Genomic DNA, 22,215 nt, shown 5'->3' with positions numbered 1-22,215 from the left:
GGGGTATGGGAACCAGAGTGCCAAGAGCAGATAGGAAAAATATGTTAGGACTGCATATAGAGACAGGAATGTAAGGGTTATGTTCTCAGGTGCATTTGTAGGAAAGACACATGAGCTTAGAGCGTGGATTAGCACGTGGAATTATGACATTGTGGACATTAGTGAAACATGATCGCAGGAGGGGCAGGACTGGCAGCTCAATGTTCCAGGCTTCCGTTGATTTGAGACATGATAAAGTGGGAGAGATGAAGGAGTGGCATTGGACAAATGAGAGGGCTCATCTACTGAGGCTATATCGGTGGACCTGAGGAATGGGAAAGGTATGACCACATTCATGGGGTTGTATGACAGACCATCCAATTGTCAGCGAAGATTGGAGGAGCAAATTTGCAGAGAGATAGCAGACAGCTGCAGGAAACAAACTTATGATAGTAGGAGATTTTAACTTTCCACATATTGACTGGGTCTCCCATACTGTAAAAGGTCTGGATGGCTTGGAGTTTGTAAAATGTGTTCAGGAAAGGTTTCCAAACCAGTATATAGAGGTACCAACGAGAGAGCATGCAATACTAGATCTTCTATTAGAGAATGAGACTGGACAGGTGACAGAAGTATGTGTAGAGGAACACTTTGAGTCCAGTGATCATAATACCATTAGTTTCAAGATAATTATAGATACGGATAAGTCTGGACCTTGGGTTGAGATTCTAAATCAGGGAAAGGCCAATTTTGAGGAGGAAATGAGAAAAGATCTAAAAAGTGTGGATTGGGCTGGGTTGTTTTCTGGCAAGGATGTGCCGCGAGGCAAGTGGAAGGCCATTAAAGGTGACTGTTTGTATGTTCAAGATCTGGTTAAGGGAGAGGTGTACAGCAGATATAGACAACAAGGAGCAAACCAGGTACTTGAGTTTAAAAATGTGAAAAAAAAAAGAGTAAGAAATCAGGAGAGCAAAAAGAAGACACGAGGTTGCTTTGGCAGACAAGGTGAAGGAAAATACTCAGGACTTCTCCAGGTATATTAAGAGCAAAAGGATAGTAAGGGACAAATTTGGCCCTCTTGAAGATCAGAGTGGTCAGCTATTTATGGAGCCAGACAAGATGGGGAGATCTTAAATGGTTTTTTTTATATCTATATTTACTGAGGAAACTGGCACAGAGACTAAGGAAGTGAGGTGAACAAAAGGTGAAGGACATGAAACCTGCACAGATTAAAGAGGAGGAGCTGCTTGCTATCTTAAAACAAGTAAAGACGGATAAATTCCCAGGGCTTGACAAGGTATTCCCTTGGACTTTGAGGGAGGCTTGTGCAGAAATTTCAGGGCCCTGGCAGATATATTTAAGCTTCTTGGCCACAAGTGAGGTAGTGAGGTGCTGGAGTTTGTGCAGGGGGGGTGGGGTGGTGTGGTGCAGCTCATGTAGTTTGATTAATTAAAAAATGCTCTAAAAATAACCCAGGAAATAGACTGGTGAGCTTGACATCAGTAGTAGGTAAGTTATTGGAAGGTGCTCTGAGAGATCGATGTACAAATATTCGGATCGTCAGGGACTGATTAGTTATGGCAAACATGGCTTTGTGCATGGTAGGTTGTGTTTAACCAATCTCTTGAAGATTTTCAAGGAGGTTATCAGCAAAGTTGAAGGAAAGGCCATGGATGTTGTATACATGGACTTTAGTACAGCCTTTGACAAGGTTCCATGTGGGAGGCTAGACAGGAAGGTTCAGTTGCTCGGTATTCATGGTGAGGTTATAAACTGGATTTGACATTAGCTTTATGGGAGAAGCTAGAAAGTGGTAGTGGAGGATTGCTTCTCTGACTGGACAGTTGGAAAGGCTGGACTGGATTAATCAAACTCCTGGCTCAGTGATAGGGTAAATTGCTGGGCCTTATCTTTGCTTCTGGTAGAAGAATGGCTGCTTGCCAATTACCAGGATGATAAGTACAGCCTCCTGTCAGGTTGCTGGGGTAATGCAGTCACTCAACTTTATATGTTGGTGGATGGCATCCCTCATTTTGCAACCCAGCTCTGCTGATATTTGGTGAAATTAAACAGATGAATGGTGGGAGGTCTCTGGGGGTGTGAGAGCAGGTAGGTCCCAAAGTCCTGGGCTCAGTCTGAGATTCCTGAGGTAGGCATGCAACAGGAAATGAATTTTCTTCACATTCCACAAACAATCCCTTACCCACAACATCAGCAAAGGAGACAAAAGTATTTCGGACAAATAGTTAAATGAAGGTAGGGGCTGAAAAATATGGTAATTTTTCTGACTTCTGCTTCCTCCCAAGTGATTGGTGTGGATCCCCTGATGACATTGCTCGGCCTGGGATGGTGGGATGAGGGTTTAGGGAAGAAACCACTCAATACTAGGAAAGGAATAGTTGAGAAACGTCACCAATGATTTCCATATCAAGCCAGTCAGAACCGAAGTCATATACTTGGTGCATGCAAGATTTGCTCATGTCACTTCACTCAAGCACCCGCCAACATCGTGTACCTTAGTGTGCCAAGGGGTCAGCCTACCCTGCTGTCAGGAGTTTGGCAGGCTTAAAAGAAAATACAATGGAGTGCATTGCATTCATAACTCGCTGGTAAACAGTAGTGAGGCTTTGTTTGTTATTCTTCCTGCCAATATATCTAACCTTGTACCTTGCCACCCTGTACCTTTTGCCACTTTCTTCAGCTCTCGCCTCACCTACTGTCTTTCTTTGGCTTGGCTTCGCGGACGAAGATTTATGGAGGGGGTAAAAAGTCCACGTCAGCTGCAGACTCGTTTGTGGCTGACAAGTCCGATGCGGGACAGGCAGACACGATTGCAGCGGTTGCAGGGGAAAATTGGTTGGTTGGGGATGGGTGTTGGGTTTTTCCTCCTTTGCCTTTTGTCAGTGAGGTAGGCTCTGCGGTCTTCTTCAAAGGAGGTTGCTGCCCGCCAAACTGTGAGGCGCCAAGATGCACGGTTTGAGGCGATATCAGCCCACTGGCGGTGGTCAATGTGGCAGGCACCAAGAGATTCTTTAGGCAGTCCTTGTACCTTTTCTTTGGTGCACCTCTGTCACGGTGGCCAGTGGAGAGCTCGCCATATAACACGATCTTGGGAAGGCGATGGTCCTCCATTCTGGAGACGTGACCCATCCAGCGCAGCTGGATCTTCAGCAGCGTGGACTCGATGCTGTCGACCTCTGCCATCTCGAGTACTTCGACGTTAGGGATGTAAGCGCTCCAATGGATGTTGAGCATGGAGCGGAGACAACGCTGGTGGAAGCGTTCTAGGAGCCGTAGGTGGTGCCGGTAGAGGACCCATGATTCAGAGCCGAACAGGAGTGTGGGTATGACAACGGCTCTGTATACGCTTATCTTTGTGAGGTTTTTCAGTTGGTTGTTTTTCCAGACTCTTTTGTGTAGTCTTCCAAAGGCGCTATTTGCCTTGGCGAGTCTGTTGTCTATCTCATTGTCGATCCTTGCATCTGATGAAATGGTGCAGCCGAGATAGGTAAACTGGTTGACCGTTTTGAGTTTTGTGTGCCCGATGGAGATGTGGGGGGGCTGGTAATCATGGAGGGGAGCTGGCTGATGGAGGACCTCAGTTTTCTTCAGGCTGACTTCCAGGCCAAACATTTTGGCAGTTTCCGCAAAGCAGGACGTCAAGCGCTGAAGAGCTGGCTCTGAATGGGCAACTAAAGCGGCATCGTCTGCAAAGAGTAGTTCACGGACAAGTTTCTCTTGTGTCTTGGTGTGAACTTGCAGGCACCTCAGATTGAAGAGACTGCCATCTGTGCGGTACCGGATGTAAACAGCGTCTTCATTGTTGGGGTCTTTCATGGCTTGGTTCAGCATCATGCTGAAGAAGATTGAAAAGAGGGTTGGTGCCAGAACACAGCCTTGCTTCACGCCATTGTTAATGGAGAAGGGTTCAGAGAGCTCATTGCTGTATCTGACCCGACCTTGTTGGTTTTCGTGCAATTGGATAATCATGTTGAGGAACTTTGGGGGACATCCGATGCGCTCTAGTATTTGCCAAAGCCCTTTCCTGCTCACGGTGTCGAAGGCTTTGGTGAGGTCAACAAAGGTGATGTAGAGTCCTTTGTTTTGTTCTCTGCATTTTTCTTGGAGCTGTCTGAGGGCAAAGACCATGTCAATAGTTCCTCTGTTTGCGCGAAAGCCGCACTGTGATTCTGGGAGAATATTCTCGGCGACACTAGGTATTATTCTATTTAGTAGAATCCTAGCGAAGATTTTGCCTGCAATGGAGAGCAACGTGATTCCCCTGTAGTTTGAGCAGTCTCCCTCATCAGTGTCTATGCTCCAACCCTCCAGGCGGAACCAGCAGAAAAGGACAAGTTCTACACCGACCTGCGCAACCTCATCCAACGCACCCCTACAGCCGACAAGGTTGTCATCCTGGGCGACTTCAACGCTCGTGTCGGCAAAGACTCAGAAACCTGGCCAGGAATCCTGGGCAAGCATGGCGTCGGCAAGTGCAACGACAATGGGCGCCTCCTGTTGGAGCTCTGCGCAGAACAGCGGCTTGTCATTACAAACACCCTTTTTCAGCAGAGGGACAGCCTTAAGACCACCTGGATGCATCCCCGATCCAAGCACTGGCACCTCCTGGACTACATCCTGGTGCGAGAAAGTGACAAACGAGATGTGCTCCACACCAGGGTCATGCCTAGCGCGGAATGCCACACTGACCACCGGCTGGTTCGCTGCAAGCTCAACCTTCACTTCAAACCAAAGCCCAGGAACAATAAAGCCCCCAGAAAGAGGTTCAATGTTGGAAACCTGCAGTCAGACGAAGCGAGAGGAAACTTCCAGGCAAACCTCAAAGCAAAGCTCGACGATGCAACCCGCCTCACGGACCCGTCCCCTGAAACCCTCTGGGATCAGTTGAAGACTACCATACTGCAATCCACTGAAGAGGTACTGGGCTTCTCCTCCAGGAAAAACAAGGACTGGTTTGACGAAAACAGCCAGGAAATCCAGGAGCTGCTGGCAAAGAAGCGAGCTGCCCACCAGGCTCACCTTACAAAGCCGTCCTGTCCAGAGAAGAAACAAGCCTTCCGTCGCGCATGCAGCCATCTTCAGCGCAAACTCCGGGAGATCCAAAATGAGTGGTGGACTAGCCTCGCCAAACGAACCCAGCTCAGCGCGGACATTGGCGACTTCAGGGGTTTCTACGAGGCTCTAAAGGCTGTGTACGGCCCCTCACCCCAAGTCCAAAGCCCGCTGCGCAGCTCAGACGGCAAAGTCCTCCTCAGCGACAAGATCTCCATCCTCAACCGATGGTCAGAACACTTCCAATCTCTTTTCAGTGCCAACCGCTCAGTCCAAGATTCCGCCCTGCTCCAGCTCCCTCAACAGCCCCTAAGGCTAGAGCTGGATGAGGTTCCCACCCTGGATGAGACATATAAGGCAATCGAACAACTGAAAAGTGGCAAAGCAGCAGGTATGGATGGAATCCCCCCAGAAGTCTGGAAGGCTGGCGGCAAAACTCTGCATGCCAAACTGCATGAGTTTTTCAAGCTTTGTTGGGACCAAGGTAAACTGCCTCAGGATCTTCGTGATGCCACCATCATCACCCTCACCTACTGTATATAGAAGTATAATGATAGAATTTTGTGGACAATTGTTAGGGTAAAATTTAGTGGGTTGACTAATACACGATATTACCTGTGTTGTTTGGGTCTTTGGGAGCTCAGATAGCCAGGTGCTTGGGACTGGGTAGCAAGTCCAAGTTCGGGGTGTCAGGAACTCAAAGGGAACAAGCGGTTGGGGCGTCTGGAGTTTTGATGGGAGGGCAGTCAGGGCATCGAGAGCTCTGGTGGACAGCCGGTAGGGGTGAGGGGGTTATTGACTTTTACACACGATATATGGAAAATAACAGATTTTTGGGCCAAAAATAAGGGGGAGGACATGCATATATATATATGGAATCTAGATTTGTTCACAGGAATATCTGCAGTTGCTGAGGTCCACCAGAGAATGCTGTTTTGTCGAGGTGTACTGGTACAACCAGATGATAAATAAACTTTAAAATAAACCACAGCATTACATTTGTCAGACTTAATTTTCCCATTTGTGTTTAATCATTTTATATATTCTAATATTATATTTTAAATATATAATTTAAAAATTAGTGATGGATTTCAAGATTTTGACAACAATCAATGCCAAGTCAACAAGTTTCTTACTATCTTTTTTTCCCACCCCCTTTCGTAAATAGTTATGTTTTATTTGTTATGGTTAAAGCTATTGGGACTATTCCAGAACATAGAAATCTACCCTCTGCCCCACAGTGTTGGACTGACCTAATAATCTACTCTAACAATTGCCTGGAATTTCCTGACTGCATAAACCTTCATTGTTTTCAGTTCCATGTACCTGTCTAATCATAAAAGATCACGTGGTGCTTGCTTCTGCCACCATTGCCGGCAGCGCTTTTCATACACCAACCACTCACAGTGTGAAGATTGACTCTTACATCCCCCCTCCCTGTACTTACTCCAAAGGACCTTAAAACTATACCCCCTTGTGCTAGCCATTTGAGCCCTGGGAAAAGCCTCATCCACATGTTGAATGCCTCTCTTCAGCTTGTACACCTCTATCAGGTCACCTCGCATCCTCCGTCACTTCAAGGAGAGAAGACCAAGTTCATTCAACCTATCCTCACGAGGCAAGCTTTCCAATCTGGGCAGCATCCTTGTAAATCTCCTCTACACCCATGATACATTTTAAAGATAATCTTGAATGCATCTTTGGATTTAGAATGCTGGGATTCAGATTATTTAGTCAATGAGATTCATTTGATTTTGTTTCTTTTAATTCCTGCATTACTTCTCAAAGCTGATAGGGGTAACCAAGTTTCTGACTGCCTTTAGTTCCCTCCATTTCTGCTATATTTATTGAGTAAACCCAGCGAGGACACGTACAAAGTCGTTGTACTACTTGAATTATTCTTCAAAACACCTTCACAACAAAATTAGAATGAATTTGATCTTTTATATTGCTCCATTTCATTGTCTTTTATCATGTTGGTTGGAGCAATAAAGTGTGAGTCATAGTTGATGATTTTCTGTTGACCACAAGATTTCAAGTTCATTATCATCTGATTGTAAAGTACAACCTGACGAAACAGCTAAACTATGCAGACACATGTACAGAGAAATGATACGCATGAGTATATAAAAATAAATATTGTTAATTAAATAGTCGCGTCTCGGAGGGTTTGTATGAGCAGCTCATCAGTCGTTCAGCTGGGACTGCTACTGAATCTGCCATGAAAAAACATGAAGATTTGATCCTAAATTTCAGGATGTGCTCCATTTCAGGTATAGAGTATCCCTCTGGTGGTGTACAGAATGGATTTGTTACAGAGCCAGGTTCCCTCAGCATTAGCCCATCATGCATTCCAGGCTCAGACAGTACAGATTGGAGACATAACATAGCTCTTTCTAGTTAGTGTTCTGAACTGCACCGTCAGGGAATCTAGCATACAAGTTAATATCAAGTGCCTAAACTTTTAACTGCAATCACCTCACTAAGACTCAGTACCCCTCTCTGCAACTGGATTGAGACTTCTTGACTGAAAGACCACAGTCTATCTGGGTTGGCAGAAAAGCCCCATCACACTGAGCTCTGGCATGCTCAGCTTGCTACTAACTCATGATTGTACTGCTGGGTTCAGCTCCAACAGAATCATCAAGTTTGTGTACAAGTTGGCCTCATCGACAACAGTGATGAGTTTGTCCTACAGTGCAGAGGTTGAAAGGTTTGAACAGTGGTGCGAGAGTAACAACCTGAGTCTCAATGTGGACAAGACGAAGGAGATGACTGTGGACTTCAGGAGGATGAAGGACCACTCCCCATTACATATCAATGGCTCCATCGTAGAGAGAGTAGGGAGCGCAAAGTTCCTTGATGTCCGTTTAAAGGACCACCTATCTTGGACCCACAACATCATGTCATTAGTCAAGAAGGAGCAACATTTACACTTCCTAAGGAGGCCGAGGAGGGTAAGGCTACTGGCCACCATCCTAACAATGTTCTACAGGAGCACTGCAGAGAGGATTCTGACTGGCTGCATCATAATGTGATATGGAAGCTCAAAGCATCAGATTGGAGGTCAGTACAGAGGGTGATTAAAACTGCTGAGAAGATCACTGGGGCTTCCCTTCCCTCTATCGACGATATCTACTGGGAGTAGTGCTTAAAGAAGGTTCAGAGAATCATTGAGGACCCTTACCATCCAGCCGTAGTACCTCAGAGACACCACCTTCAAGAAAGAGGTGCAGGAGCATAAACAGCAGGCTGCCAGGCTGGGAAACAGCTTCTTCCTGCAGGCAGTGGACTGTTGAACAACCCTACAAACCTCTTAAATCATATATCTAGATATTTATCTTGGATCTCTATGTATATACAGCATGTCATTTGTGTGCAGGGTGTTCTACGTGTATGCACTATGGTCCAGAAATAGGTTGTTTCATCATGGATACATACAATTAGATGTCAATAAACTTGAACTTATTGTGCAATCATTGTATCTGACTAACTCAAAAGCTGATTTTATGAACAGAAATAGGCTCAACATCATCTGATTTATGTAAAAACGCATTATTGGAGAAACTCAGCAGGTCAAACAGTGTCCTTTATATAGCAACTGTAGAAATGCATGACTGACGTTTCGGGCTTGAGCCCTTTATCAAGTATGGAAAAATGTCAGCAGATGTCTGAATAAAAGAGTGGGGCTGGGGTGTGGCTAGCCCAAAACATCAGTCGTGTATTTGTATCTTTGCTATATAAAGGACTCTGTTTGACCTGCTGAGTTTCTCCAGCTTCGTGCTTTTACTTCAACCACGGTGTCCACAGACTTCCGTATTTTACTTCTCATCTGATTTATGTTTGCTGTTACAGTACCTTCTTTCTAGCTGTACAATTTATTTTATATATTTCTTCCTAAATTATTTTCACAGTCCATCTTCATCTCCTTGCATTTTGTGGTACCCTATATCTTCCCTAACCTCTTCCTCTTCTTACTCACTTTGCCAGCCAGAACCTCCATGTTATCCACATTTCTTCAACAAAATGTGCAGTGAAAATATTCTTTCATGTCAGCTGTTACTCATCTATCATCAAATCTTTAAACTATTCTTCCAATATACTTAGCTAATTAGCTTCATTTTAAGTATCTTACCCGAAATGCATACAATGTTCTAAATACAGTGACAGTTGTTCTCCAGAGGAACTCTTGTCATGCATTTGAAAAGGATCCATCTCAATGTTTTACTCAAAAAATAAGACTTTATATTAAAATAAACTTGCCTTTACTGTGGATGTAAGAACACTCTGAAACAAGAAACGCTTTGGTTTATTGGTGAGAGATGCAAGACCAGTAGACCTCACTTGGAGTATTGTGAGCAGTTTTGGGCTCCTTATTTAAGAAAGGATGTGCTGTCATTGGAGAGGGTTCACAGGGGGTTTCTGGGAATGAAAGGGTTATCATGTGAAGAACGTTTGATGGATCTTGGCCTGTACTCATTGGAATTTAGAAGAATGGGGTGGGGGGGGGTCCTCATTGAAACATTTTGAATGTTGAAAGGCGCGGACAGAGTAGATGTCAAAAGGTTGGGAGAGTCTAGGACAAAAGGGCACAACTTCAGGATTGACAGACATTCACTTAGATCAGGAGAAATTTCTTAAGCCAGAGGGTGGAATTTGTTGCCACAGATGGTTGTGGAGGCCAAGTCATTGGGCAGAGAATTAAACATTCTTGGTCAGCCAGGACATCAAAGGTTATGGGGAGAAGGCTGATCAGTGGAGCTGAGAGGGAAAATGCATCAGCTCATGATTAAATGGCAGGACAGACTCCTTTGTCTTTTGGTCTTATGGTGCCAGCATTCCTGCCATACAATTAAAGGTGCAGTTTAAACCCCATTCCAGAGAGACTTAGCAAATGAAGCTTCATTTCTGCATTCATCATTGACATTATGCAGTTAACTAAAATCTGGTACGCGTGGGTGACAACTGACCTATATCAGATGGATTGTGGGAGTACAGAAAACCCATGCATGCAATGACCTCTGGTGATATTAGATTAACACATTTAAAGAAATTCACTCTCTGCTTGCTAGACTATTAATCAGCCTTAATTCTTCCACAATCCATTAAAGGAAGAGCATGGTGTCACAAAACAATCAACAAAAAATACACTTTGTTGCTGCCAGCACTGAAGAGATATTATCTATATAATATATAGATACGATATGTATTATGTATCTCTCACACCCTCAGAGTTTCCCAAAGAACTTCACAGTGAATTAATTACTCGAACCATTTTTAATCAATATTTACAGCCAATTCATTTGTAGCATGCCACAAATAACTGATCTTTTGTGGCTACCAGAAAACTAACACAACAGTGCAGCACCCCCTAAATGACAGAATTTAGTGGACATTTGACTGAATTTAGTTCTCCACAGTATGGCTTGCATTTTTCACACATTTTGACTCAGGATATCTTATCTTGAATGTGGCCTATGGTGTGAACAAATTAAAGTGAGCAATGAAAAGTTTTACTGAGAAATCACCTTTCAGAACTTGTACTTTGCGAACAAATATACTAACTAGAGTACAATGAAGAAAACAGTGCCAAAACAGGAGAATCAGTACTAATGTACACAATATGATGATAGATGGTGCGAGACAACTGCAGGCACATACATGGCAAGTACAGCACGTTTTTACATAAAGAAGCAGTTACTGTCTGCACACTCACGTTGCCTTTGCTGTTGGTTGAACAGGATCCATGTTGTGAGAAGGAGATCTAAAATAGAAAGAGAAGATGCACTGCACATATCTCACCTACTCCTGTGGTCATTGGAGATGGAGAACATAGTCTGTGTATATTTGCAGAAATTTGCTCACCCCATCAAAATGAAGTCTAACAGAGAAACTGATCACACAGCCCAGGTCAGAATGATTACATAAAAAAAGCAGAAGTGGACCATAAATCATGGGTTAAATGGCAGGGCAGACTTGATGGGCTGAAGAGCCTATTTCTGCTCCAATGTTTTCTGGTCTTTTTATTCCAGAGGCAGCGGGTTTCCTTTCCTTCCCTTCAATAAAGTGGCATTTCCTTCTCTAATTTAGGTTCTGAAGCAAATTATAAAATGGCCAATTATGGCTGGCAATCCAGGTTCACATTGATCTAGTGGGAATACAATTGAGAGATTTTCCTAGAGAAACAAAAAAAGCTATGGCACTGTTAGTGCACCTGCCTGTGCCACGCTATTATAACGCAGCGACCTGGGTTCGAATCTGGCGCTGTCTGTAAGGAGTTTGCACATGGGTTTCTCCCAGGCGCTCTGGTTTCCTCCCACCTTCAAAATTTATGGGGGTTGTAGGTTAATAGGTGTATTTGGGGCTATGCAGAATTGTGGGTTGGAAGATCCTGTTACTGGACTGTACACCTTCATTTAAAAAAAAATAAAGTAGATGCTGTAACGTTGCACAGACAGAGTATTGTGTGGGTTATTTAGCAGGTCAGATGGCATCCTTATGTAGAAATGGTTGTGATAGGACAGATTCTATCACCAATGTGTATATGTACAGATGGGAGTGTAGGATGACTGTGATTGGCTGAGAGTGTAGCCACACCTACTGGCAGGTCTTAAAGGATTGCTCCTATCCAGACCAGGTCATTCTGGACTGGTCGACCTATTTGTGATATTCTCCAGTCTTTTAGTTAATAAAAGCCTTGGTTTGGATCAACAAGTCTTTGGTTCTTTCGACACGCTCTACAATGGTCAGTTGCCATTTTGAGTCTGAACCCTTTATCAAGACTAAAAGGAAAGAGCGATTACTTTGACTATTTCTACACAGAGCTGTAACCCAGACCTGCTGTGGTCCTTTGCCTGGGTGAGAGATTTTCCTGTTTACTCGCTTTTTGAATCAATTCTGATACAGTATGTTTCTGAATATCCAAAACGCTCTGGACTGGTCTGCATTTTCTGGATATCTGATCTGCAGCCCAGTTTAAGCAGTAGAATACTTGTATAGGCCATTGCTAATCCTGACACCCCCCCAGCGCCATCACGGAACCTGCCCAGGGGCCCAAGGTCCCTGCTCGCATCCCCAACACCTCTCCACTGCTATTGCGGAACCTGCCCACGAGCCCGAGGTCCCCGCTCCTATCCCAGCCCAATAGTATCAGCATAATAATTGAACGGTATCAGCAGATAACACAGTTGTCTGCAACAATACACAACAGTGTTGGAGGAACTCAGCAGATCAGGCATCAGCCATGGAAAGCAATAGGTAGTCGACATTTCAGGCCTGAGCCTTTCAGCAGGGATGTAAAACCTGAAAAAGGTTTGGGGCATGGGGAGGGGTGGGAAGAGGCATGGGCTTATAGGTGAATGCTGGTGGGCGGGAGAAATAAAAGAAAGGAGCTAAGAGATAAAAGTAGAGAGCTGAGGGTGGTTCTCTGTGAGAGGAGGAATCAAGGGAAGATGTTGGGGTGGGGAAGGGGATAAAAAGGAAAGGAATGGAGTCAGAGGGATGAGGGAAGACAGATCTACTGTCTGCTTGCCTCAGGATTATATAGTGTTAACATTCTGGAGGTTTCGACAGAACACATTATCTGTGCTGTGGAGCCCTCTCCCATCTCCCCCCCCAACCACTAGACTAGCCATTCTCCTCCTTTATTTGGCTATGCCCCCTTAGGACTCCACTCAAAGTTTATGGGCCCCATTCTATGTGATGCAGCAAGTTTTGTTGCTTTCTTCGGTACTTCTCCTCTCTGACTGACTACATAAAACATAAAAATGTGCTGTGCTCCAGAGGGGGCGGGGGGGGGGGGGGTCCGTATGTCCTTGTTAATGTTCCTTTATGAGTTGGATACAGGGATCATACCTGCAAGATTAAATGCCAGCAGTTACTTGTAATAGATCAATAGTGCATGTTGAACTGACGTTGCCAATTTCAGCACAGCATTATATGAGATCAAACATTGCCTGACTGGTTTAATGTAACCTAGATTGTATACCTAAAATGGATGGGAGGGGGGGGGGGGGTGGGGGGGTGGCTTGGGAGGAGGGAGGGGGGGGGAGAAAAAGTCACTGTATATGTGTGAAAAAGAAAAAGTGTGTATCATGGCTAATGTGATTTATGGTGTGAAAAATAAAAAATTTTAAAAAAATTAAAAAAAAGATAAAACTCTAGCAATTCTTTGTTTGCTCAAGATACCAGCACCTGCAACTTTGCTCTTTCTGACAAAAAAAATTTGCTTCACGACATTGCATTGATAATTTAGATCTACATGCATGTTTCACAAACAATGTTACATTGACCTATGTTGGTGTTTTGATATTTTTTAAAAACAGTGAAGCAATCTCTTGGTCAGAGAGCTGTGGAGCACTACAGATTGTGCAAGATGCTGAGTGAAATGTTGCTGGAGTCAGTGCCATATTGGAGGTGCACCTGCATCAGACTGAGATGGAATTGGAGCAGAGTAGTTCAGACTAAAGGCAGAAGTGAAGTTGGGGTGAGTTAAGAATTCTAAGTAGAATAATGATTGGTTGCATTACTCTATGGTATGGAGGTGCCAATGCACAGGACAAGTCAAAACTACAGAGAATTGTGACCTTGGCCAGCGCTATCACAGGCATCAGTTTCCATTCCATCAATGACATGTACAAGAAGTGGTGTCTTAAGAAATCAGCCTCCATCCTCATGGACCCTCACCACCCAGGCCATGCCCTCTTCACACTGCTACCATCAGGAAGGAGGTGCAGGAGCCTGAAAATGAACACCCATCGGCACAAGAGCTTCTTAACCTCTGCCATCAGATTTCTGAATGGACAATGAACCCCAGATACAACCTCACTTTCTTTTATTTTTGCACTAATTTATTTATTTTTAAATGTAATTTATAACAATTTTTGCACTGTAATGCTGCCACAAAACAACAAATTTTGTGACATGTTCATAATGATAAATTCTGATCAGTCTGGGTAAATGATGAATGGAGTAGTGGACATTTCTTATTTACAAAATTGACCTAGAGGAAGAGACCAAATCTACATAATTTGGTATTAGGACAGAACATGGAAGTCAAGTTGTTCTGCATGGATTTAGATCTGTAATCCAATATGTAAGTACATTGGAATACTGGAAACAGCTGGGTGCAATGCTAAGAATGTATTTTTTCATGAGAACCTGCCAATTCCCCCCCCCACCCCCCGCCAAATTGTGTCAAACATCACAATTTTTTCCATGTAAAAAGAACCTAGCAAACAATTGGATGAAAAAGTATTCAATTAGAAAAGTGACATACACTTTTGTAGGCTAAATTAAGGGCCATTTATGCTATGTGAGTTGTGGAGAGAAGAAAATTTGTTTCCAATTATTTTGTCAGATATCAATTGGTATCTTAGGTTTGAAGATACATTTCCAGTAAAAAAAAGTAAATGTTTAACAGATAATGAACCAAACATCAAGAACAATCTTACAAGATCAAATATCTGATACAAGGATGTCAACAATTGACGACAATTGGCGACTTTCTGTGGTTGCAGAAACCACTGGAGAATGTGAACAAGTACAATGAGGCTGTCACACACTTTATCAAAACAGTTGTGGATGAGTGTGTCCCCACCAAATCATTCAGGGTTTACCCCATCAACATGCCCTGGATGAACAATTAAATCCGGAAGCTGATGAGAGCCAGATCGCAGGCATTTAAGTCTGGAGATCCAGATCAGTACTGCAGGAGCAGGTATGACCTGTGGAAGGCTATCTCCTGGACAAAGTGAAGATTCTGATGTAAACTTGTGACAGATTAGATGTTTTTGGGACATAAATTGGGGCAGGTTTTTTAGTGTAGGACACATACAAACACTTTAAAACAGATCTCATTTAAAATACTGGAGCTCTGCTCATGCTGGACAGGCAGGCTCCAAGAACCTTTGCAAAAGCTTTGGAGAGTGCCCAAGGGACTTCATTAATGGATTGTTGTTTACAAAAAGGCAACAGATAAATAAATTCGTCAGAGTCACAGGCTATTTGGAGTGGAATTTGCTGTTCTAAGAGGGATGTGGTTTTGCAAGCAGAGAGAGAAAAGCAGGCTTTCTCAGAGAGAGAGAGAGAGAGAGAGAGGGAGAGGGAGAGAGAGGGAGAGGGAGAGGGAGAGAGAGACAGACAGAGAGAGAGAGAGAGATGAGTTCTGCGGTCTTACAGTCAGCAGCAACAGCTGGGACTGGAACAGGTCAAGCTGGCAAGCTTGTGGAAAAATCCTATTTGGAAGACGAGTTGGAAGTGCTTAGTTCAGCCTGGTCAAAGCCCTTGTGGTTCATACCAGAGGAGAGGACTGGCTGTCTGATGTTTCACTTGAAATAAGGGAAACAAAAAGGAACTCTGTGGTGACCTGAAAGAAAGAGGTTATCATCTGGAAAACCCTGATGGGGCAAGTTTCTTCGGCAAGACACTAAAGTGGCTGGTTACAAGGAATCAGTTGTGGGTGTCCAACGAGCAACAAATCTCTCTCTGAAAACTGACAAGAACCTTCCTGAGCGGTAACCAGTTACCTTTTAAGCACTAAATGTTAAATTCTGTGCACAGAATAAGAATTGCCTGCAACCAGAAAACTTGGAGGAATGAGAAGTGAGATTAAACTATGAACTTACATACACATTACATACAGATGCACTTAAAATTAGAAGGGGATTAGGTTAAGTTAAATAGTAATAAGTTAAAGTTTGATTCTGTTTTCATATTTAAAGATAATTAAAAGCAACTTTTGTTTAAGTAACCATTTGTCTTGGTGAATATCTATTGCTGCTGGGTTTTGGGGTCCTCTGGGCTCGTAATAAACTTTACTCTCGTTAACTTCTACAGGTGTACTGTGGAGAGCATTCTGACTGGTTGCATCACTGCCTGGTAAGGAGGTGCCAACTCTCAGGAAAACAAAAACTCAAGCGGGTTGTTAACTCGGCTTGCGACATCACAAGCAGGTACCAGACTTCACTCCATCGAGATCAACTACATGAGGCAGTGTCTTAAAAAAGCAGCCTCTATCCTCAAAGACCCCCACCACCCAGGCCGTGCCCTCTTCACTCTGCTACCATCGGGGAAAGAGTACAGGAGTCTAAAGGTGAGTACTCAGTGGCACAAAGACAGCTTCTTCCCCGCTGCCATCAGATTCCTGAATAATCAATAAACCAAAGACACGGCCTGACTTTTCATCCACTGTTAATACTATTAATATAATTTTTTTAATATAGTAAAGTCGCAAGATGGTTATAATTTGTATGTCTGCACTATGACGCTGCCACAAATTACCAAATTTCATGACTTGTTCATGACAATAAATTCTGATTCTGAATGCCATAAACTATTACAAACCCAAATCCAGTAAAGTAGCGATGGCAAAGCTTCTCTCCCAGAAGAACTCAACGTCTTCTATGCTAGATTTGACGACAGCAAAGAGTCACCCCTCCGCACCCTGACGATCCCACGTCCCCTTTCTGCATTTGGAAATGATGTAGAGGACGTAGAGAGGGTGCAGAGGAGATTAACTAGAATGCTGCATTTCAGAAAGTTGCATTTCAGTTATGAGGAATGACTTGAGAAACTGGGATTGTTTTCCTTAGAGTGGAAAAGGCTGAAGGGAGACCTGACTGAAAGACAAAAGTCATGAGGGTATTGAATTTATAGAGTATAAATTTTTTTATAGGGCATAAATCTAAGGTAAGGGTTAGGAGGTTGAGAAGATATTTTCATTTGGGTTACATTTTCACTTGAGGGGGCTGATATCTGTAAAGTACTGCCTGAAAAGAAGGCAGGGGCAGAAAATCTAAAGGAGCATTTGAATTGATTTTTTTATTATCTGTATCAAAATTAATTGAAAAGTTTGTTTTGGAAGCTATCCAGGCAAGCCAACTCATACTTGTACAGTAGGGAGTTCAGTCATAAGACAAAGTGCAGGGTAAAGTGTTTCTAGGATAAAGGGCAAGATATCGAAAAATATGTAGTTAAAACAGCAGAGACGCATCATTGCCAAGGAATAGGTTACAGGCAAGGTACTGGAAGAGTCAAATAGGGTGGACAGCCAGCATCTTTACTCCCGGGGTGGGGGTGGGGGGACATAGAGGGTGGACAGCCAGCACCTTTATTCCTGGGGTGGGGGTGGGGGACATAGAGGGTGGACAGCCAGCACCTTTATTCCCGGGGTGGGGGGTTGGGGAAATATAGGGTGGACAGCCAGCACCTTTATTCCCGGGGTGTGTGGGGGTGGGGGGGGGTGACAGTAGCAAATACCCAAAGACATCTGTAACTGGTGATGGGAAGAAAGTTCAGAGGAGACATCTCAGGAAAGTTGTTTTTAAACAGAGGGTTGTGGGTGTCTGAATGCATTGCCAGGGGTAGTGGTTGAGGCTGGTGCAACAGTAATATTTAAAAGATTCTAAGACAGGCACATGGAAGGAAGAAAAATAGAGGTGTGAGGTAGAGAAAGATTAGATTGTTAAGCAGGTTTACTGTGTTGCATTGTTCCATAATGGTTAACATGACATGGAAGGCTAAAGGACCTGTTTCTACATTTTATAACACTAAGACTTTAACCTAATTAAAAATTACTCAAGGTTTCCATTTTAATGCACAATTCAATTTTCCATATAAACATGGACCAATGTACTTGAAACAAAGGTCATGTTTTCCTGGAAGCAAAAATGCTGGAAATATTTAACATGTCAGATTTTGTCTGTGTGGAAAGAAAGTTAATTAACATTTATTCAATCAGAGATGAAAAGTATGCCATCTAACACAAGATATGCGTTTTAAAATGAATCGTGAGGGATCAGAGTTTTTTTAAAGTGAAGATTGAACAAGGGGATGATCTGTATTTGGGTTCAAAAAGCAAGAGATTAAATGATAAAAGGTGAAACCTCAATAATGAGACAAACAAGGAAAGAGACATATCTAGAGGGATAAACAATTGGGATTAGTGAATTGTTTGAAAAAGATGACATCAGGACTGAGCGCTGTACCACCAATGTGCCTGGCTGAAAGAATAGGTTCCTGAATGGTAAGGGTGTCAAAAGTTATTGGTAGAAGGCAGGAGGATGGAGTTGAACGAAAACAAAACATTGGCCATGAATCAAATGAGGGAGCAGACTCGATGGGCCAAATGACCTCATCCTTTTAAAAATGTTAAATTTAGACATGTTAACAGGCCCTTTCGGCCCACAAACCCATGCCGCCCAATTACACCCAATTGACCTATAACCCCAGTACGTTTTGAATGGTGGGAGGAAACTCACGCAGACATGAGGAGAATGTACAAAATCTTTACAGACAGCGTCGAATTCGAACCCTGGTTGTTAGTACTGTAATAGTGTTGTGCTAACCGTACCATCAGAACACTTTGGATGCAAGAGCTTATCTCCTTGAGTAGACCTGGAACTTTGCTGCTACGAGTAAGGGACTGAGTACACCAAGTCAAACTGCTATCGAAGTGGAGGAGTAAAATGCAAATTGAGAGCAGACCTTACCAAATCTCTGTGCAAGTATACCGGATCATGTCACTAAATTTACTGTCTCAGACCACTCTAACCTCACTGTCCTTTGCTTTCTGTGCCATTTCAATGTTAGTTCAAAGAAAAACATGGGGGGCATGGCAAGATGGCGTAAGGATCAGACGTGCCTTCCAGTCCTCTCCTGACTCCACTGCAAACTGCACCTTTTGAGATAAAAGAACCTATACAACTTGATGTACTGGGAGAAATTAACACATTATGGACTGGGGTTGGTGCGAGAACACAGCCTTGCTTCACGCCATTGTTAATGGAGAAGGGTTCAGAGAGCTCATTGCTGTATCTGACCCGACCTTGTTGGTTTTCGTGCAGTTGGATAATCATGTTGAGGAACTTTGGGGGACATCCGATGCGCTCTAGTATTTGCCAAAGCCCTTTCCTGCTCACGGTGTCGAAGGCTTTGGTGAGGTCAACAAAGGTGATGTAGAGTCCTCTTTTCAATCTTCTTCAGCATGATGCTGAACCAAGCCATGAAAGACCCCAACAATGAAGACGCTGTTTACATCCGGTACCGCACGGATGGCAGTCTCTTCAATCTGAGGCGCCTGCAAGCTCACACCAAGACACAAGAGAAACTTGTCCGTGAACTACTCTTTGCAGATGATGCCGCTTTAGTTGCCCATTCAGAGCCAGCTCTTCAGCGCTTGACGTCCTGCTTTGCGGAAACTGCCAAAATGTTTGGCCTGGAAGTCAGCCTGAAGAAAACTGAGGTCCTCCATCAGCCAGCTCCCCACCATGACTACCAGCCCCCCCACATCTCCATCGGGCACACAAAACTCAAAACGGTCAACCAGTTTACCTATCTCGGCTGCACCATTTCATCAGATGCAAGGATCGACAATGAGATAGACAACAGACTCGCCAAGGCAAATAGCGCCTTTGGAAGACTACACAAAAGAGTCTGGAAAAACAACCAACTGAAAAACCTCACAAAGATAAGCGTATACAGAGCCGTTGTCATACCCACACTCCTGTTCGGCTCCGAATCATGGGTCCTCTACCGGCACCACCTACGGCTCCTAGAACGCTTCCACCAGCGTTGTCTCCGCTCCATCCTCAACATCCATTGGAGCGCTCACACCCCTAACGTCGAGGTACTCGAGATGGCAGAGGTCGACAGCATCGAGTCCACGCTGCTGAAGATCCAGCTGCGCTGGATGGGTCACGTCTCCAGAATGGAGGACCATCGCCTTCCCAAGATCGTATTATATGGCGAGCTCTCCACTGGCCACCGTGACAGAGGTGCACCAAAGAAAAGGTACAAGGACTGCCTAAAGAAATCTCTTGGTGCCTGCCACATTGACCACCGCCAGTGGGCTGATAACGCCTCAAACCGTGCATCTTGGCGCCTCACAGTTTGGCGGGCAGCAGCCTCCTTTGAAGAAGACCGCAGAGCCCACCTCACTGACAAAAGGCAAAGGAGGAAAAACCCAACACCCAACCCCAACCAACCAATTTTCCCTTGCAACCGCTGCAATCGTGTCTGCCTGTCCCGCATCGGACTGGTCAGCCACAAACGAGCCTGCAGCTGACGTGGACTTTTTTACCCCCTCCATAAATCTTCGTCCGCGAAGCCAAGCCAAAGAAGATGGACTGGGGAAAATCCCGGCCAGCGTCCTCCAGTCATTGCTGGAGAGGCTGTGGCTGGGGTTTCCACACGCAGCTATACTACAAGGAGGGCAACCAGAATGAAGGAAGCAACAGAAAACCCTTTGGTTATGCAGAAGAAGCAAGAATCTGTTGAGCCAGAATCTCTTCCAATTGAAAAGATTCTTGTGAATCTTGAATCTAAATTATCTTATACAATGCAGGGATTATCTAATATTATGACTGAACTTGGTACTAGGTTCAATAGTCTGATGGAAATAAATTCTCAACAGATGGCTGAGTTTGGAGCTTTTAAGCTTGAAGTGAGAGATAAATTTAATTCGTGTGAAGAAGATATAGACGAAATACGAGATCAAGTTTCAGATGTGACCAAAATGGTCGAAGACTTACAAACTCAAAATAAAAATTTGGTGAAAAAGATTGATTATTTGGAAAACCAATCCAGACGGAACAATATAAAGATTATTGGTTTGCCGGAAGGAATGGAGGGACCAGACCCAAGAAAATTTTTTACTGAATGGATTCCGCAGGTGCTGGGTCAAGAACATTTCCCGGAAGGTATAATACTGGAACGTGCTCACAGAGCCTTGCGTAGAAGACCTATTTCAGGTCAAAGTCCAAGACCTTTTTTGGTTCGTTGCTTGAATTATTACGACAGAGAAATAATTTTACGAGTGGCTATTAGAAATGCACAATAGAGAAAATCACCCTTGATGATTCAAAATAATCGAGTTTTCTTCTATGCGGATTTGAGTCAAGAAGTTATGTTCCAACGACAGGAATTCAACTCTGCTAAAGAGTTGTTGTGGAAGAAAGGTTATAAGGCAACCGTTAGATATCCAGCTGTTTTGAAGGTTTTTCAAGATGGTTACCAACCAAAGTTCTTGCTATAGCATTTGCTCAAGAGCTGCCAATTACTCAGTTTCAACAGAGACGTAGTCCGCCGCGATCTCTAAGGAGACAAGAGATGGAAGAAAAGAGCCGTGCTCCAAGAAGGAATGGTTGTAATGGTGACTCGGGAGTTGGAGCTGATTAAAAGAAGAGTTGTTCTTTTTTTTTTCTAATGTTTTTTTTAAAAAAAAGGAATATTAAATAATGATGATGTTAGTTTAAGATGAAGTGAGAGTTGGGGGAGAGAACTGGATGGGCACTATTTCCTGAAAGTCATCTGCTACGTGTGAGTTATCTCACACCCATATTTTTTTGGGAGTTACCGCATTGCGCAGTTTAGACGGGAGGGTGTATTTTTAACCTCCTACCCGTTTTTTTCCCCTTTTTTTGTATTATTAGATTAAAGAGTGAAGGGTTTTTTTTTGTGTTTATAAAAAAAAGCATAAGAAAGTATTTGATTGTTTTAAAAACTAAAAATTGATGTGGTTTTTTTGTAAAATTTATTCAGTAGATAAGGAATATTTGAAATTTAAATGTGAATGAGATGGATAAGTTTTTTAATATTTTTTCTTTAACTTTAAGGTGAAAGGAGTGGTAATTCTGGTGTATATTATTTTGCTATTTTAGTTATAGAACGAAGGGAATAATGGTGAAAGTTATAAATTGAATTGTACAATTCTTAATGAGGCTTGAATTTTGTTTGTGGTTTATGCTCCATTTGTTGAAGATATAGATTTCGTTGTAGATGTGTTTTTATTATTTGGATATCTGAATTTTAACGTAATGATTGGGGATATTTAAATGTGGTATTGGAGCTTTTATTGGATAATTATTCAAGAGTAAAAGGGAAAAATGGTGGGAGTACCAAAATTGAATTGTACAATGTTTAATGAGGTTTGAATTTTGTTTTAAGATGGTGGTTTATGTGACTAATATGATGATAGATGTGAAGTTAGTTGATATTTGGTGAAGGTTTATCTCTATAGAGAAAGTATTTTTTTTTCATCTTTTTTTTCTCATGTTACAATTTTTTTTAAAGAATTGATTATTGTTTAAGAATTTTTGATAGACAATGTTACTAACTTTACTAATTTTTTATATTAAGTTTGAGTTAAATATATGTTTCATCTTA

The 22,215-nt window shown here is 43.2% G+C and overlaps 1 protein-coding gene across 12 annotated transcripts in view; it reads right to left on the bottom strand.

Moving 5' to 3' along the window:
* The window catches only part of LOC138761402 (citron Rho-interacting kinase-like), a 366,961-nt gene that overhangs the window by 5,281 nt on the left and 339,465 nt on the right, over positions 1 to 22,215 (bottom strand). For 6 of the 12 annotated variants that reach the window (XM_069933435.1, XM_069933436.1, XM_069933437.1 and 3 more), the window contains one exon: positions 10,769 to 10,816. The exons of the other annotated variants lie outside the window; for them this stretch is intronic. In XM_069933435.1, the coding sequence (XP_069789536.1) occupies positions 10,769 to 10,816 (48 nt within the window). The remainder of the gene's footprint in view (positions 1 to 10,768; positions 10,817 to 22,215) is intronic. 12 annotated transcript variants of the gene reach the window in all.

Source organism: Narcine bancroftii, chromosome 4 (assembly GCF_036971445.1).
Source record: "Narcine bancroftii isolate sNarBan1 chromosome 4, sNarBan1.hap1, whole genome shotgun sequence".
Taxonomy (NCBI): domain Eukaryota; kingdom Metazoa; phylum Chordata; class Chondrichthyes; order Torpediniformes; family Narcinidae; genus Narcine; species Narcine bancroftii.
The sequence above is the reverse complement of the archived record's forward strand: the minus strand, read 5'-3'. Positions and strand labels throughout refer to the sequence as shown.